We start from the raw sequence: 17,198 nt of genomic DNA, 5'->3' as shown, positions 1-17,198 counted from the left end.
TGTGTTCCTTTTTGTTTCTGCTCAGTTTGAATGAAGTGTGTTATGCATCGAGTTAACAAGGCAATAAGGCTAGTCTCAGTTCAGTGAAAGAGAGAAACTTGAATTTAAAAGCTGCAAAGTTGGGTTTTTTCTATTAAGTAAAAAAAGGAGTAAGAACATTTCCTTACTTGAAATTCGGTGAGTTTATTTAGATTTTTTATTAGACTAAAAAGTTAAGAGAGCTTGTATTAGTTGGCTTGGCAGTATAGTGTGTTGCACACTCATCAGGATGGATTAGCAGTTTGATCCTCGGCACGTTGAAGTATCCTTGGGCAAGATACTGAACCCCAAATTGCGAGTGTGTGTGAATCTTTAAACTGCGTAGCTGGTAGCACGTTGTACAGTACAAAGTAGCCTTGGCCACAAGTGTGTGAATGTGTGTGTAAATGGGTGATTATGATATGTTGTGTAAAAGTGCTTTGAGCGGTCAAACTAGAAGTTAAGTCCATTTACTAAATGCTGCGCTCCATTAGTTTGGAGCATGCACATTGCATGCATTGTACCTTTAAGTAGAAATGTAAGGGGCCTGTTGGGAATACGGTGGTCTTGGTGTTTAACAAAGCAGCGTACCTTCTACGATCTCCTCTGAGTCGTCGGTGAAGAACTCGCTGAGTGGAGGCCTCTTGGGCCTCTTCAGGGTATTGAGCAGCTGCTGGATCTTAGTGGACACTCTGCTGTTTACAGGAACTCCTACAAGGTAGAGGGAGGTGGAGAGGGGCAGTGGCACGACAAACACAGTCACGCACACACAGTGGCTCAAACACCCGGTGACAAAACACTCTGTCTGACCTTCTCACCATCTCACAGTCTGCTGCTCTTTATCCCAGAACACAATAGACTGTATTATTTAGTAGACTGAATTGATGATAACATCTTTAATATCTTTTTGGGAATGAAAAGCAGCAAATGTAGGTGGCAAAAACACGAGGAAAACACAGTGAGAACTGGGGTAAAGCTTGTTTGGTTTGGGATCACACGTGAGGATTCATTCTGTGCATGGATGTTTCTGTGGAATTGATTTTTTTTTTTTAACCATTCAGTAAAAACAGGAGGGAGAGTAAGGGTACAACACAGAAGGCTACGGACATTATACATTTAAAAGTTTCCTTACTCTGGATATTACCTCTCGCTATCAGCCAGTCAAAATAAACATGTGACAGGGCGGACAGAGATCAAGAAGAAAAGAAAGCAGTAAAGTCTGATTAATGACGATATCATGGTAAGAGATCAACATTTATTTGGAAGAGAGAAGAGATTTGTGGGTGAAATCAGATACAAGCCCCTGCAAAGACACACAGACAGATATTAGGTGTCATGTGGTGTAGTCATTACCGTCCGCAGTCTCCATCATGCTCGAGCGGCTCTGCCCTCGGCTCATCCCTCGGACCACGGCGTTGGGCAGGTCGACCCGCGGGCCTCTGGATGGAGGGGCCACAGCTGTCACATCTGGAGGGGGGGCGCTGTTCTCTGAGGGGGCTGCAGGTGAAGCAAAGACATCCTAAAGTTTCAGCTTGCTTTGTAATTACAATACAATAATTACGCAAAATTATTGCTGCTACGCCAGAAAAAAAATCATAAAACAGTATCTTGTTACAAGATATGTTCTTGTTCAAAGAAGAAACTTCTCATGTTACATTGTGATAAGTTAACATATTGTTATAATGCAAAACTCATGTTAAATTGAGGAAAAGGTGTTGGAGATTGGCTAAATTGAGGAATATCTCATCCACGGGACTCGATAAAGTTCTGCTTCTTGCTTTGGTTGAATGAAATAAAGCAAGATTTTGCTGTTAATGAGCATGCTGGATCATATTGTGATATGTATGCATACTGTAGGCCTACACTAAGAAGGATTTCAATGATTCTCTTAAAATCAGCTGGAAGAGGCACGTGTAGAAACAACTGTGCCTGAACAATGCTTAAATTAGCTTCTGATTTGCAGCTTCTGATTCATCAGTTAAGGGGAGAGTTAAGGGAAATGTGACATACACTGCTAAGCAAACAATCCTCTGCTTTTTGCATCTTTTCATGTAGTAAAAGCATGTAAAACATTTAAGGTAAAGCCTTGACACAGTCTGAAACCCACTTTCACATATGTAAATATTTTATTCTATTTGTGAAAATGCAGAAAAAAGGGATAGTTCATTGGGCCAGGTCCAGATGAAAAAAACACTATACTTAGGCGGGTCAAAGGTCAAAGGTTATTTAAAACACTGTTTCAGATATGTGAAATCTTTAATCTATTTGTGAAAATGTGAAAAAAGATTTGACTGTTTTTTTCATGTGTTCTTCACAGCTGTTTTTATACGTTTCTCTCCCAGCTGATTTTAACAGCAAATCGTTAAAATCCTTCTCAGTAAAGGCCCACGGTATACACATACATATCATCCACTGCGCTCAATAACAGCAAAATCTTGCCATATTTCAACCAAAGCATGATGAGCTCATCTAGAAACAAGAAACCTTTCTTGTTCTAACAAGATACTGATTTTTATGATAATATATAATAGCAGAAATATGAAGATGGTTTTTTTTTTGAGATCTAAATCCTTTCGGTGGAACTGCTGCTACATCTGTTATCAATAATAACAGCAGTGGTGTCAGCGAATGTTTTAGTCATAAATCAGCTCACCAATGCGACTGTGAGCCAGCATGTCCATCACAGCTGCGGTATGAGCTGAGGGCTGAGGCTGATGCTGAGGCTGAGGCTGAGGCTGATGCTGATGCTGATGCTGATGCTGATGCTGGTACTGAGGCTGATACAGAGGTTGGTACTGCGGCTTGTACTGGGGCTGAGGCTGAGGCTTAGGCTGGCTCTGAGGCTGTGGTTTGGCCTCTCCATGGGACAAGGTGGAGGAGGCCGAGGAGGAGGTGGAGGATCCTTGGACGGTGCGGTTGATCCAAGAGTCTGGGCTCTGTAGGTTGGGATTGACCACAGGTGGAGCGGTGACCACCGATGACTGCCTGCGCACGGACGTCTCATCTTCAGAACCAGATGAAGAGTCTGAGAGCAAGAGAAAGCACAAAGTTTGAGTATCCAGCTTTGTGTTCTCTTTGGTAAAGGTAGATCAATCGGGACTTTGACGGACGACAACGGCTTTGAGAAATAAAATTTTAAAGCGTGGTTCTATCTCAAAGCTACCTGACATTGCAGCTCAACTGTTTATAACGGGGGGATGACTGGCTCACTGTACCCAGCAAAATGTTAAAGTGTCAGCATGTAATTATAAGTTTTCATCATATTTGACACTGTAATTTACTTTCATGAAATTAAGTCTGAATTGCTAGACCTGTACATGTCTTAGGAGTGATGCAAACTGCTCATATGATATCAAATTGACCTGTAGAGCAGTGGTTCCCAACTGGTCTAGCCGCAGGGTCCAGATTTTATCCTTAGTCATAAGTTCAAGGTCAACACATAAGACAGATTACTACATATTCAATTTTACTTCACAAAATGTAAACAACACATCACCTGAGAACACTGTGAAATAAAACATATTGCAAGAATAGAGTTTGATTACATAAAACTTTGTACTGTAAAAATTGTACTGCAACAAAAAAAAAATGCATATTATTGCGTCAAGATCAGTGACAGAAAATTGCTGCAAGTAAACAGCATGTTTATAGGCCAAATATTACCAAGAACAGGGCAATAATATAGTAGCTGAACAGAAGGAAACATCAAAATAAAAGCCCTTTGCCAGAAATTCCAAACTGGACATGTTTGAGAGTCACTTGGTGGCCCATTCAGAATGGACCCGCAACCCACTTTTGGACCGTGAACCACAAGTTGGAAACCACTGCCCAGAGCAAATGTCACAGGTCATGTAAGGGGACAAACTGCTGCCTAAAAGTTCAGAAGAAGAGAAGTAGACATTGTACGAGTTGAAGTGTTTTGCAGACGCCGTAGCGTCGCCTCTAACACCACTGCTAAAAGTCCCTCTATCACAGAGTCGGAGCAGGAGGAAAGTCCTTTTTCGTGTCCAAACCTGGTGGTGTGCGGGTTTCGATGGGAGACTGGACGTAAGTGGAGCGTCGTTTGGTAGGCATGGGCAGCGCCATCTTCTCCTCCTTGTGTTTAGCCAGGGCCGCTTGTACCGCCTCAGAATGGATATCTGCACAGACAGAAAACAACACACACTCTGAGTGAGGGATGGCAGCTGTGGATTCAAAGCAAAGAAACAATGAAGGAAACATTGAAAACAGCTTTTAAAACTGAGTCATCCGGAGCCAATGTGCCCACAACACAAGTCAAACTCTTGTTTTCCTGACTAAACCTTTTCCTTCTCTGTATATTCACTTATTCAGTGGCTTTAAAAAATGTATAATTTCCCTGACTGATGCTTGTGTGTTGTAATTGTTTTATTTTAATTGTGTTGTGAGTTAGGGCAGAGCGATGAATCATTTTATTTTTTTTATTTTTATTTCGGCTTCCAACAAATGTGAGAACAAGATAATCAAGATAATTACTGTGCTGCATTCATTTCACAATGATGTTCTTGTTTTATCTTGTGATATAAATCCAGCGCACCCCCTCTTCCCTTTACAGTGGTGCGTTCAGTGTTGTCAAATTTAGATTTAGTGACCCTTTAGACCCCCTTAGCGACTTTATTATTATTATTATTATTATTATTATTATTGTTAATGGTGACAATTTTAGTAACTTATTCAGACAATCAGGGAAAAGTAAGAAATATAGTCAAATCAATAATATTCTGATTTATTCCCATGCACCCTGCTATTTTAGTTATTCACAGTCCACGCCTCTTCTGCCAAAAGCACAGGGTCTCTCCCTCTCTTCATGTGCCATGTTAACACTCCTCTATATATTATATATTACTTATTTTAGATGTTCATCAATTTTTTTATGCTCATTTTTTCATTTTTTGTTTTTTCAATTACATTTAAAGTTCAAGAAAATCTTTTGTTAACAAAGAAATGCCTTTTTTAAAAGCTCAATAAAGGTTGCAGAGCTGAAACTGCTGTGTGCCAAACGTGGAGTAGAACTACAGTGCCTGACGCAAAAATGCGAATGACCTTATGTATAGTCAGTGTTTGGTTTGTCCATTCTGGGCTACTGTAGAAACAACATGGCAGATTCAGTGGAAGAGGACCCACTCCATATGTAGATATAAACAGCTCATTCTAAGGTAACAAAAACACAAAAGATTCCTGTAGAGGTGATTACAATATCATGAAAACATAGCTATGGATATTAAATAACAATTCTGCCAATCCACACAATAGACCTTTAAATAATCGCAATATCAATATTGACCAAAATAAATTTGATTATGATATTAGCCATAAACAGCCCTACTGTGAGTCCTCAGGTCAGCGTGTCCCAACCGCGGGGATCTACCATCCCATAAGCCTCGATGCCAAAATAAAGTGAGGACAAAAACCACGGCCTGCGAATTTAGTTTACATCCTGGTTCCTCAATCTAAAAGGATGGCAAAGAATCCTGCATCCCTACAAATATTCTGGAGGTGTAAAAAAGTTCCTGTTGTGTAAAATAGGGTAAAAAGATGCAGAGAATAGCTGGAATGATGCAATGATGTTGACTATTTGTGCAATTATTTTGTGATGTTGAAAAACATTGGATCCGTTTTATTTTGCCACAGAATAGGTGGTGAGAAAGAGGTGCCAGGTTCTGAGAAAAATAAATATCTGCTGAACAAAATTGTTTATCTTTGTTTAAAAACATATTCGAATGAAACAGTCTGAGAAGGGGAAATCACTGGTTATTCAGCTCCCAGTTTACGACACATTCAACCAGCGACCACTTGAAGAGACACATCATTTTGTTTTAAACGATCACAGGATCAATGTGTTTTAAACACCGCTTCACTTGTTTCCAGTTGTTTTTGACAGTTTTATTTCAGTGACGCGAACAGCTCATGAAACGCTCAGGAGAAATTCCTGAGAGGACGACTGTGTTTTCCCACTGAAACAGGAAACCACGACAAGAGGAGAGCAAAGCCCACACACTTGCCCACATGCAGTAATAAATGCAGAGATACTTTCACATGATGACACCCACAGGCACATTAAAAAAAAAAAAAGGGCCACGTGAGCAGCCACACATTCAGACTGCGTAACAAAACATGTGCAACAAAAGCCCACTCAATGACAAATCACATCTATTAACTCAGGGGACAAACATCAACACATTTAAATAAATCATCGAGCACAGCTCATCACACGGCAGCAGCGGGGACCATAATTACATAACCGGCATTCTGCTGAACAGATTGCTCCGGGCTAAATCATCTTCTCTCATAATGTGCCATCGTCCACCCTCACACAGGGGCGTCAGGAGAGGCTGACTCCTTACACATGTCTGGGAGGATGAGGGCTGTCTCCGTGGTGATAAGCACGGTTGGGTGTGTGGAGGCCAGCGGTGTGTGTTACACGAGCGCCAATTAACAGTGAGATGGATGATCTGGTATTATCTTTTAAGTGCTGCGGTTTAGTATTACGCATTTAACTCAGTGGAATCATTTGCAGTGGTGGAATAAGGACATCTACTCAAGTACTGTAATTCAGTATGAATTCCAGGAACTTGTACTCTACTTGAGTATTTTTTTTCATGCTACTTTATACTTTTATTCCACTACATTTCAGAAAGACATACTGTACTTTTTTACCTCACTACATTTATCTGACAGCTTTAGTTACTTCACAAATTAAGATTCTTTGCATAAAAAAACATAGGAAGGGTTTATAAAACATGATGTTTTTTTTTTTTTATAAATTAGCAAATGGTTTATGCAAGTACATCTGCAACGATTAGTTGATTAATACATCAATTTACAAAATATTACTTGCAACTATTTTTAGAAACATTTAATTCTTTCCTTTTTTTAATAACTGAGTTTGGAGGGGTGTTATTTTCATTTCAGTTTCATTTTGTTTATAATTATAATTTTTTGGGTGTTTTTTTTATTTTTTAAATTTTCTGAGGGGGGTGTGTTTTTAAGTTTGGAGTAAAACTAAATCATTTTGATTATTTGGATGTTTTTTTTCTTCATTTTATAACAACTTTGAGTTTCTGGAGTGTTTTTTTTCAATCTTTTTTATAATTTTGAGGTTTAAGTATTTTTGTATTCTTTTTTTAATAATTTGGGGGATTGTTTTTTTTTTTTAATTTTGAGGTTTCTTTTGAGTGGGCTCTTTTTTTGTTGGTTTTTTTTTTTGAGGATTTTTGCATTGCGTACTTTTACTTTTTGTACTAAAGAACATTTTCCTGATCATGCTTACTTAGCATTACTTAAGTACCATCTTCATAGCAGGACTTTTACTTGTACCAAGGTATTTTTGCAATGTGGTATAAGTACTTTTACTTTTATTAGTATAGGATCTGAATACTTCTTCCACCACTGATCATTTGCATATGTGTGTAACTGCAGAGGCAACCTCTAACCAGTCAATACTGTAAATGCAGTACTGACAGGTCGTAATTCAATTCCTGCTGCACTTTCTCTGCAGCCCATTAAATGATGAGCACTTTAATTTCTTCAGTGTCTCATTGCTGCAGTGTTTGGGCACTTCTTTTTCTCATTAGTTAACACTGTGTCTATTTTAAATATTTTTATCGTCAAGCCATGCTAGCAGCATAGCTCTAGGGGGGCATTGCTTGACTGTCTGTCTGTCAGTCTGTCTAGGCCAAAATATCTCATCAACTTTTAGAACTGTGCCATGACATTTTGTACAAATATTTTATAGTTCCTAAAGGAAGAAATTTACAGATTTCTGTGGTCCCCTGACCCCTGGTAGTGTGTCTATGTTCCCTCACTCAAAATTATTTTCCGTCATCCCTGTTCCCTAAAACCTACATTTAACCAGTTCTATGTTCTCTAAACTGTATATTCCATGTATTCCACTGACCCTGTGTTACCTCAACCCTGTTTCTTTAGCCCTATGTTCCCTCAACCTTATGTTCTCTTGGCCCTATGTTTCCTCAACCCTTTTCTATCAAATCAGTGTTCCCTCAACCCTAAGTTCCTTCAGCCCTATGTTCTCTCAGTGTTATGTTCCCTCAACTCTGCCCAGCCCAATGTTCCATCAGTCTCATGTTCCTTTGGTCTAATGTTCCCTCAACCCTGTTGCCTCAAACCTATGTTCCCTCAATTCTATGATCCCTTAGCCACGATTCCTCTGCTTGAAGTTCCCTAAAACCTATGTCCCCTCATTCTAACATCCCCTTGACCCTATGTTTAACCAACCCTCTGTTCCCCTCAACCCTATGTTCCCTCAACACTGTGTTTAACCAACCACATGCTCCCTGAACCTTGTGTACCCTCACCCCTATGTTCCCGTAACCCTGTTACCTCAAATCTATGTTCCCTCAACACTGTGTTTAACCAACCACATGTTCCCTCCTTCCTATGTTCCCTCAATCCCGAGTTCCCTCATTCCTATGGTTCCTCAGATCAGCATGCCTGTAATAACATGGGCAACCCTAACCCAGTTATGAAAAGGCCGGCTCTGATGCTGAGGGAACATGGAGCAAACCCCAGAGCAGCCTGACAGAGCTGCTAGCACGAGTCTTAGTGTTGTAGCCTGCTGGTTTATACAAGCTGGTGGTTTTAACTGCCAGCTGAACCTGGTTGTGCCCAAAATCATTCCCCATTGGCAAGCTAGTGCACTACTTTCTGCCATCTTATTTAGTGTCCAAAATACATATTGCAGGTTTAAAAGATAAACTAAAACAAACAGTCCTGAAAAATACACACTTCGACGTTACGATTTCGTCAAAACTGTTTTAGAGAGGTGTTGCTTCAAGTGTATAATCATTTTGGAGGATGTAGTTTGTGGTTCTGTTGAACTGTATTATTGTTATGCCGATAGGCGTTAATTTGTGCACCCCATTTTTATCAGTTAGCTACAGCTAAATAATACACCTATCCCTAATAAAGTGTCTAATATCTAATAAAGTGAGTGTAAATCTACTGAAAATGTACAGTTTGTGATATATAAAAAGCACCCTCCTGCAAAAGAACAAATTTGTAATTCATGACATATGTCAAATACTACAATGAAATCCATCGCCTTTGATAGAAGTGAAAAATGCAGCTACGCAGCTGTGGTTCAGGAGGTAAAGCTGCACGGATTTGGTCCATTTACAACAGCTTTAAGAGATGCAGCAAAAATGATGATTCTTCATATTGCTGTTGTAAGGCACAAACCTTGTATCTCCACATTTCACTATTTCCATTTTTTTTCATAAATTAATTCTACTAGTCCCCCTCTACGTCTATCAGTGGGTTTTACCATTTCTCAACCAATGAAATGTATTTTTAAAAAAAGCTTGTCTAAACCTCCTATCTCCATTGGATCCTTTTAAAAACACAGCATTTTTTTAAGTTCTTGAAAAATAGCAGTTTTGGAGAAAGGAGGTTTGCGCCTGACAGCAGCAATGTGTGTGTGAAATCTAACTTTGCGACTCACCACAGAGTAAAGTATTGATCGCATCAGGAGAAATGAATGAGTGAGGGACTTCAGACACTTCACTGACAACAACAGGCCGCCCTGCTCCCTTTCAAAGCAGCGCAGTGCAAATGTATCAGAGCACTTTCACTGCACTTGAAACAGCACTACATTGTGAACAGAGTAAAATGGATGCCTCATTATACAGCAAAAGATTCATCATCCCTCCCATCCTCGGTCTATGTTTTTCTCCTCCGGGCCGTTTCTTTCAACCCATCAGTCCTGCAAAACTTTGAGTCAACATTGCACTTTCAAAGCCCAAAACAAAGCTGCACTACTTTCCCACAGTCCATTTAATTTACACTCATTCCTCTTCTTGATATATTGTGGCTCTATTTTCCAGCTCTAATCCTCTCTGTCGATCCTCCTCTCCTTCTGAATCCTTCAATAAGATAAAAAAAAATTCTGTTGCTGGTCAGATTTTCTACGAAGCATCCACCAAATTCCAGCCTAAAAGACTTTAGATTAGTCAGTATTTAGCACACTGGAGTGTGCGGGTGTTTCACACGAGAGGCAGAATTGTTGAGCAGGAGGAGAGACTTAAGAAAAAAACAGCAGGGTAGAGGCCGCTCTGGAGGGAGGATGCTTTTACAGTCTGAACAGACATGCTAAACATCCTCTACTCTAGTGCCCTGTTTTTCCTTTATCCTCGTCTGAGTCAGGTTTTCCCCTCCAGATCAGTATCCCCCCTGTTCTCCTCACAGACTCCTCACACATAGCCAGGCAGTGACATCACTCTGCTTTCACAGACTGGGGGTCCTCACTAAGGGGCTTCCCAGCTGCAGGGCGGCACTGGCGTCTCTCTCTCTCTCTCTCTCTCTCTCTCTCTCTCTCTCTCTCACACACACACACACACACACACACACACACACACACACACACACACACAAACACTTCTTTAATTGGTCCCTTTGAAACAGCCCACAGTCTGAGCTTCAAAACAGGCTGGCTCAACAAGTGAAGCGGATGTAGGCTATTTTGAAATTTCAGAGTTATCTGAGGAAACTGTGTATGTCCTCAGAGCATCTGGGGTCTTTCACTTTTTGTGGGAAATAGTGAAGTTGAATGTATTTTTTTTTATGTCCTTACCTGATCTGTAGCGGTCATCCCTGGTTCCTCCATTGCGATGTGTTCTGCGGGAGCGACGTTCACGGTAACGGGATGAGCTGGAGGGGGGATGGGCATGGCTGGAGGATGAACTGGGAGCAGGCTGCACATCATTCTGACGGGGCGGCTCTACTGTCAAATAAACACAACAAACTTATTATTTAATTGTGTTATTAACGCACGAGAATTTATCTTATTGTCTTGCTTCTCCTATTGTGTCGTCTAAGTTGCTGCCTTAAAGGTAAACTAACTATGGTATTTTTTAACATTGACCCAATTTTCTCATGTTTTTATATCTAAATGACTGATGTTGACATTTTTTTAAGCCAGTCTATTATAAAGCAAGAGCGCTGCAGTTGACAGCCACAAAACGAGTTGCAATGTAACCACTCGGGTAACAGTGCACCGTCAATATATGTCCACTAAAAGAGCTTGTTTTTGGGTTCAGATTGTTATTTCAAGTATCTGACAGAGAATTAATTATTGTTATTGTCTTCATGCAACAACTCAACTCTTGTGATACTTTAGAACAAGACTTCTCTTTGAGCAAAACTTGGTTAGACACAATAACAAACAAAGCAGATCAAGTGAAAGTCAAAGGAAAACCTTTTTCGTCTCTGTAGGCATCATTTCCATAATATTTGCAAATATAAATCTGAACCTGTCTGTGCCAAAAATTGGCACACTTAATGGATGTACACTGACAGTGCACAATTGCTCCAAACAATCTCATTGCAGCCTGTATTACTGCTGCAGGCTGCTGTCTCTCAATGCTGGAACAATTCCGTCAACTGTACTTACCTTTTAAGAGATAAGAGCTAAGATTCATCATTTTGCCTCTCAGAAGCAAAATGATGGATAGACTGTTCACAGACAAAGTGATGGAATTTCCTGGTTGCTAAAAGAGAGGAAAACATCTGCATACTTCGTGCAATTTTCAGGAGAAAAATAACATACCTTTACAGGATATCTAATACAGTACAGGGAAGTGGATAATGTTTTGATATGAATTATAATGAACTACATTTAATTAATTTAATTTAGGCTGTGCTGCACATTTTAATAATTGTCTTTCTACAGTCCCTGTCCTCATGATTAATACTATTATTATTATTATTATTATTATTATTATCATTGTAGTTTTGTATATGCTCTCTTTTCTTTGTCTTTCCTCTACATATTTCAAGGATATACTATCATATTAACACATCGCAGGTCTGCATAGAAGATCAGGTCAATGCTGAGAGTGATGCAGGGGTTATAAACTTCACTTGTAATTTTTATCTATCACAAGAAAACTGTCTCACTCAGTCTACTCGATCAGCTTGATGAGCAACAGGAAACTATTTATATCCATTTGCCACGAGCTAACTGGTTTACCAACCAACTAACCAACATGTTCTTAGAGTAGCAACGGAGCCTCCAGCAAGTTAAAACATTTTGCATGCAGCTAACAATTTATCATAATGTGTGCTCCACCATCAGTGGGACGAAGGGAGATTAGCCAAGACAAGATACCACTGAGAGGCAACAGTGAGCTTTTTAAGGTCGTAATGTACATTTTCTGCAATCTATATCTATACTACATACCTGCATCTATTCTGCGATGCAGTTACATATTCAACATTTAGTGAGCGTGAGACCCGGGTTGAAATAATTGGTTCTAAAACAGAAGCATGTAAATTAAAAAAAAAAAAATTAAAAAAGAAATGTAGAGGACAATTTCCATGAAAATAAGCATGACAAGACATGTTGTTTTCTTTTGGGGTAATAACCAGAGAAGCCAGTTAAAGAGACATACAGTAGGTGATACACAGTTACTAGTCACAGTTATGCTTTCCCAGGAAAAAGAGGTTTGTACCTGGAGTATGGATGATGTAGGGAGCCAGGAGTTTGGTCCGTTTTTTCTCGTAGCCCTTCTGTGTGATGTCACCTGTAAAAGATCACAATAGAAGAAGAATGTCATGATGAGATTATCATTATCAAGTCAGATCAGCTTATATTGTTAAATAGGAATAAACTTCAGTTAATTCACATTGTCAACAGCACTAACATTCAACATCACAGTGACTGTCTGTTTCCATTCTGCGCTACATATATTCTTGACAAAATGTGTCATTTTAGGAGTAAAAATGACTCTAAAACATTATCCGATTGCTTGGCAAGGGCCAAGTGACATCAGTTTCATAGTTTGATAAGTGAACACTTCTGGATCAATCTATGTTCTACCTGTGCACCTGTGAGACACACAGACGGGTAAAATAAAAACAAAACTTTATAAAGGAGGAGATGAAAACACAGATGGATGCACTCGGTTGTTACAGTAATCTCCAGAGATGGCTGAGGGCCTGAAAGATATGGCTCATTTCCAGCCTCAAGTACGACACTAAGGGAAAAACAAAACAGGACTAAATTTGGAAACGTACGGAAGCGTGGGCGAGAGATGGGATGATTCAGAGACGCAGTGAAAGAAAACAGAGCTGAGGATGAGAGAGGTGGGAGGCACAGAGATAAAACGAGACCAAGAGGTGAGTGACGGTGCATCCAGAGGACAGAAGAGGAGGAATGTCCCATCAGAAAAGTGGTAGAGGAGCGAAATGTCCCTCCCATCCTCCCTGCTGACAGCCCATCTGCATCTTCCTCCACCCCACCAGACACAACACAGGCCAACTGAGCCTCTCCGCAGGCCCTGAAGCAATGCAGCTACTCTGCCAAACTCCTCTGTGGGCAAAGCTGTCAGATTTTCAGACATATACTAAAAATCCATCTGAAGAGCCTGCACTCACTTTTGTCCAAACTGAGCTGAGCATTGATGATTCATTCAGTGTGTCCGCCAGTGGCTGCCCTGACCACCCTCAAACCGCCTCTTCGTCATGAAGACTGACTTAATAACACAGTGGCTTGAGCCTTGTTCACACAAAGTTCCCGGGAAATTACTGGGACAACCTTTCAGGCGCTGCTAGTGATTTTCACTATCCACGCAGGCACTACATTCAGGACATTTTTGTCTTTTTGTCTTACGTCATGTACGTGGCCGAAGACGTCTCTTATTATTTTTAAGAACACGGCTGACGAGAAGCTGTTTCTGTGTGGTGCTGATGTTCTTGGAATGTATTAAATACTGAACAAGTTTGTAGCTCAGTTGGCGCCCCGTATGCAGAGGCTACGTCCTTGCCACAGCGGCTGCGGGTTCGATTCAAGCTTCAGCCATCTGCTGCGTGTCATCCTCTCTCTCTTCCCCTTTCACGCTTAAGCTGTCCTATCAAATATAGCTTAGAAAACTTAGAAAAAAAAAAAAAATGTTTGCAAGACACGCAACTAAACCTTGAAAGCACTGGCATAAAGTAGAGATAACCCTGACCTTTGAACACTTAGATCTAATCAGTTCATTGCTGACTTTAAGTGGACGTTTGTGCCAAAATTGAAGAAATGTCCTCAAAGCGTTCTTGAGATATTACGTTAACGAGAATGGACGGATGTACAGATGGACAGACAGACATATGTACAAGGAAGTATGGACAGACAGCGTGACGACCCAAAACAAAAAGCTTCCAGCCACGGCTATCACCGTCGCGGAGGCATATAAAGTCACAGATTCAAATACATCATCAGCAGAGTCTTGTGACTGGTTCTTTTGCTCCACATGAAAGCAATTTTGTCACATAGACGTAACCCTTTATGTGCTTGACCCCATTCATTTACAACACAGCCGTACCAGTATCTTTCTTGAAATGTTACAAGGAAAATGGTACAGATAACCCTGCATATTGATTCCCCTCTCCCATTCGTTCATGACCCCATGCAAGAAATGTTTCATTTTAGGGACAGACTGCACATGTGAAAGTGGCTGGTTACAGTAAGAAAGTCCCGTTTAAAAAGTCAAAACAGAAAACTCAATAAACACTGTGTGTGAGCAATAACCCTGGGTTGTTTCCAGTCTATGTGACATTAGCTGGTCTGACAGGTGATCCCATTTTGTGACCAGCAGCGACTCCTCTGCAGTTGTAATATCTCCTGGAGCTCTGACAGTTAATCCCTGATTAAAAAATTAGGCTGCTGAGACGCACAGTGATGAAAGGTTGAAGCTGTCTGACACTGATGTCGACTGTTCCCAGCTACACCACAGAGGACAATAGAGCCTGGATCATGACATACAGAGTGCCATCATACAGAGAAAATACAAAAAGATTTAAAATTTCAAAGCAACTGAACAAACTGCAGAAGAAAATCTTGTGAATTTCCTGTGATATGATTGAAAGCTACAGAACAGCTACTAAATGGTTCTTGTGATGAGACTGTGTTGACAGCTTTTTAGCCAGATGATCCTAACCACTTTATATGGAGATTAAACCAAGACAAATTTCCCCTGCGGGGACAATTAAGTGTATCGTATCGTACCGCATCATATCGTATCGTATCGTATCGTATCGTATCGTATCGTATCGCATCGCATCGCATCGTATCATAAAAACCAAATTCAACATACACTCAGTGTCTGATAATATCTTATTGCACAACACATGGCAACTTTAAACCAAAAGTTTGTTCTGTAAACTGTGATGGTTGTTTACAGCAGACTGTTCGGGGTAATAACATCACTATTTGCCTTTTTTCTCCTCCAGATAAAACTGGAGTTTACTTTAAACCTGCGCGATTGTCTTCCCACTTGTGTTTCTCATCATTCTGTACTTCTTTTTTAGCAAACTGTATTGCCACATCTCAGCAATCACATTGATGAGTGCAATTTATTGTTATTAATAAGACTGATGGTCAAAACTAAAAAAATAAGACCCACGAACAACAGAATCATGTTTTATTTTGAGCATGTACATTCAGTACATGGCAAATATATATGATAATCTTCATACAAGTCACAAAACTCATTTTGTTGTTTTTAATTTAATTTTTAGTTTTTACTTTTGGACACCAGAAATTGTAAAACGATAACATATCATCATATGATCTTGATACAAAGACAAAACACTAGGGCGGCAACCAACAATCTTCATTATAAAAAATGTCATTATCTTATAATCTGCCCATTATTTTCAAATTGTTAAGGTAATGAAATGTCAAAAAAAAGTGAAATGTAATTATTACAATTTCCCAGAGCCTGTTGTGAGTCTTCAAATTGCTTCTTTTGTCCAACTAACAGTCCAAAGCCTAAAGACTGTTCATCTACAACCATAAATTACAGAGAAAAAAATGCAAATTCTCATATTTAAGAAAAAAAGGACTGAATTGGTTAACTAAGTATCAAAATAGTGAGCGATTCATTTTTTGTTTCAATCAACTTAACGATTAACCAACTATTTGCTGCAGCTCTACAAACACTGATCTAAATAATTCCTGACTGATCATCTAAGCTTAAACTATATCATCTATCTCAGATCTTTAGCACAGCAGAACTCAACAATACTTCAGCAAATTGACAAAAATCAAAGTGCTCATGTTAAGAGGATATCGCCTGAGAGCTCACTCCAACACAATATCTACTCAGGGTTTTTTTTCCTGAGGAAAAAAAAGGGAAGAAAAAAGAAAACACTTCCATAAGTAATGCATGAACGGTACAGTTGGCCTCGCTCAGTCACATGATTTATTTTTAGCTCATGTGAACAGGCAGTTTAGCTGCAGAAAGACACATGGAGAGGGGGAGAGGGGGAGAGAGAGAGAGAGAGAGAGATACTAATCTTATCCTCAGCTGTGTTGTTTTCCCATTTTTGCAATGCTGTTTATCATAATTGTACGGTTTGTATTTACATGCTTCAGCATTATATTGTACACAGTCATGCCAATAATACTTTAATTTAAACTGAACTGAGAGGAAAGTGGGGGGGGACGGAGGCGCTGATGGGGGAGCGGCTTGCGTGGCATTAAATGAATTGCAAAGTAATCACTCTTCCATCTGGATGATTTGAAATTCATCTGGTTTTTTTTTGGTTTTGTTTTTTAATGGTTGTATCATCATCAGATCCAGGCTCCAGCAGCAGGAGCTGAGGGGTTAATTTTTATAATATAATAATTTATACTACTATTATTACTACTACTACTACTACTACTACTACTAATACTACTACTACTACTACTAATAATAATAATAATAATAATAATAATAATAAAATGTCTATATATAAATATAAATTTTTTATTTATATAGCACCTTTCAAAACCTAGGTTACAAAGTGCTGTACAAAAAAAAACAAGGACAAGGACCAAAAAAACCAAGACATTACCATTATTTATCCATCTGTCGTCTTTCAAAACTCTTACATGCCACTATAGTGAACAAAGAATCCAAAATTATGAAAATCTTAATGAATTTATATAAAAGGGGTCCACGTTGAACAACAGCAAAACAATTTCAAAACATACAAATTCTAAACACAACAAGCGTTAAAAAATCCAAGTCTCATTTATCCTGCTGTACGCTCAGCACTTCCCACACATGTACATTTTCACTAAAACCTTGATATTTAAACACTAAGCACACTGGGGCAAGCGTGAGCATTTGAATATGTTTTAAATAGTGAGCTTGAACAAAAATGCATGTGTTTGG

General features: G+C 39.5%; 1 protein-coding gene across 2 annotated transcripts in view; it reads right to left on the bottom strand.

Annotated features, from left to right (window-relative positions):
- Positions 1-17,198, bottom strand: part of LOC121952865 (disco-interacting protein 2 homolog B-A-like) — a 56,908-nt gene that overhangs the window by 24,117 nt on the left and 15,593 nt on the right. The window contains exons 2-8 of one of the 2 annotated variants that reach the window (XM_042499725.1): positions 12,504-12,575; positions 10,625-10,774; positions 4,032-4,157; positions 2,672-3,043; positions 1,372-1,515; positions 1,151-1,168; positions 610-729 (exon numbers count right to left, since the gene is read on the bottom strand). In XM_042499725.1, coding sequence (XP_042355659.1) covers positions 610-729; positions 1,151-1,168; positions 1,372-1,515; positions 2,672-3,043; positions 4,032-4,157; positions 10,625-10,774; positions 12,504-12,575 — 1,002 coding nt within the window. The remainder of the gene's footprint in view (positions 1-609; positions 730-1,150; positions 1,169-1,371; positions 1,516-2,671; positions 3,044-4,031; positions 4,158-10,624; positions 10,775-12,503; positions 12,576-17,198) is intronic. The other variant, XM_042499732.1, reaches the window with a different exon arrangement.

Source organism: Plectropomus leopardus, chromosome 2 (genome assembly GCF_008729295.1).
Source record: "Plectropomus leopardus isolate mb chromosome 2, YSFRI_Pleo_2.0, whole genome shotgun sequence".
Taxonomy (NCBI): domain Eukaryota; kingdom Metazoa; phylum Chordata; class Actinopteri; order Perciformes; family Serranidae; genus Plectropomus; species Plectropomus leopardus.
The sequence above is the reverse complement of the archived record's forward strand: the minus strand, read 5'-3'. Positions and strand labels throughout refer to the sequence as shown.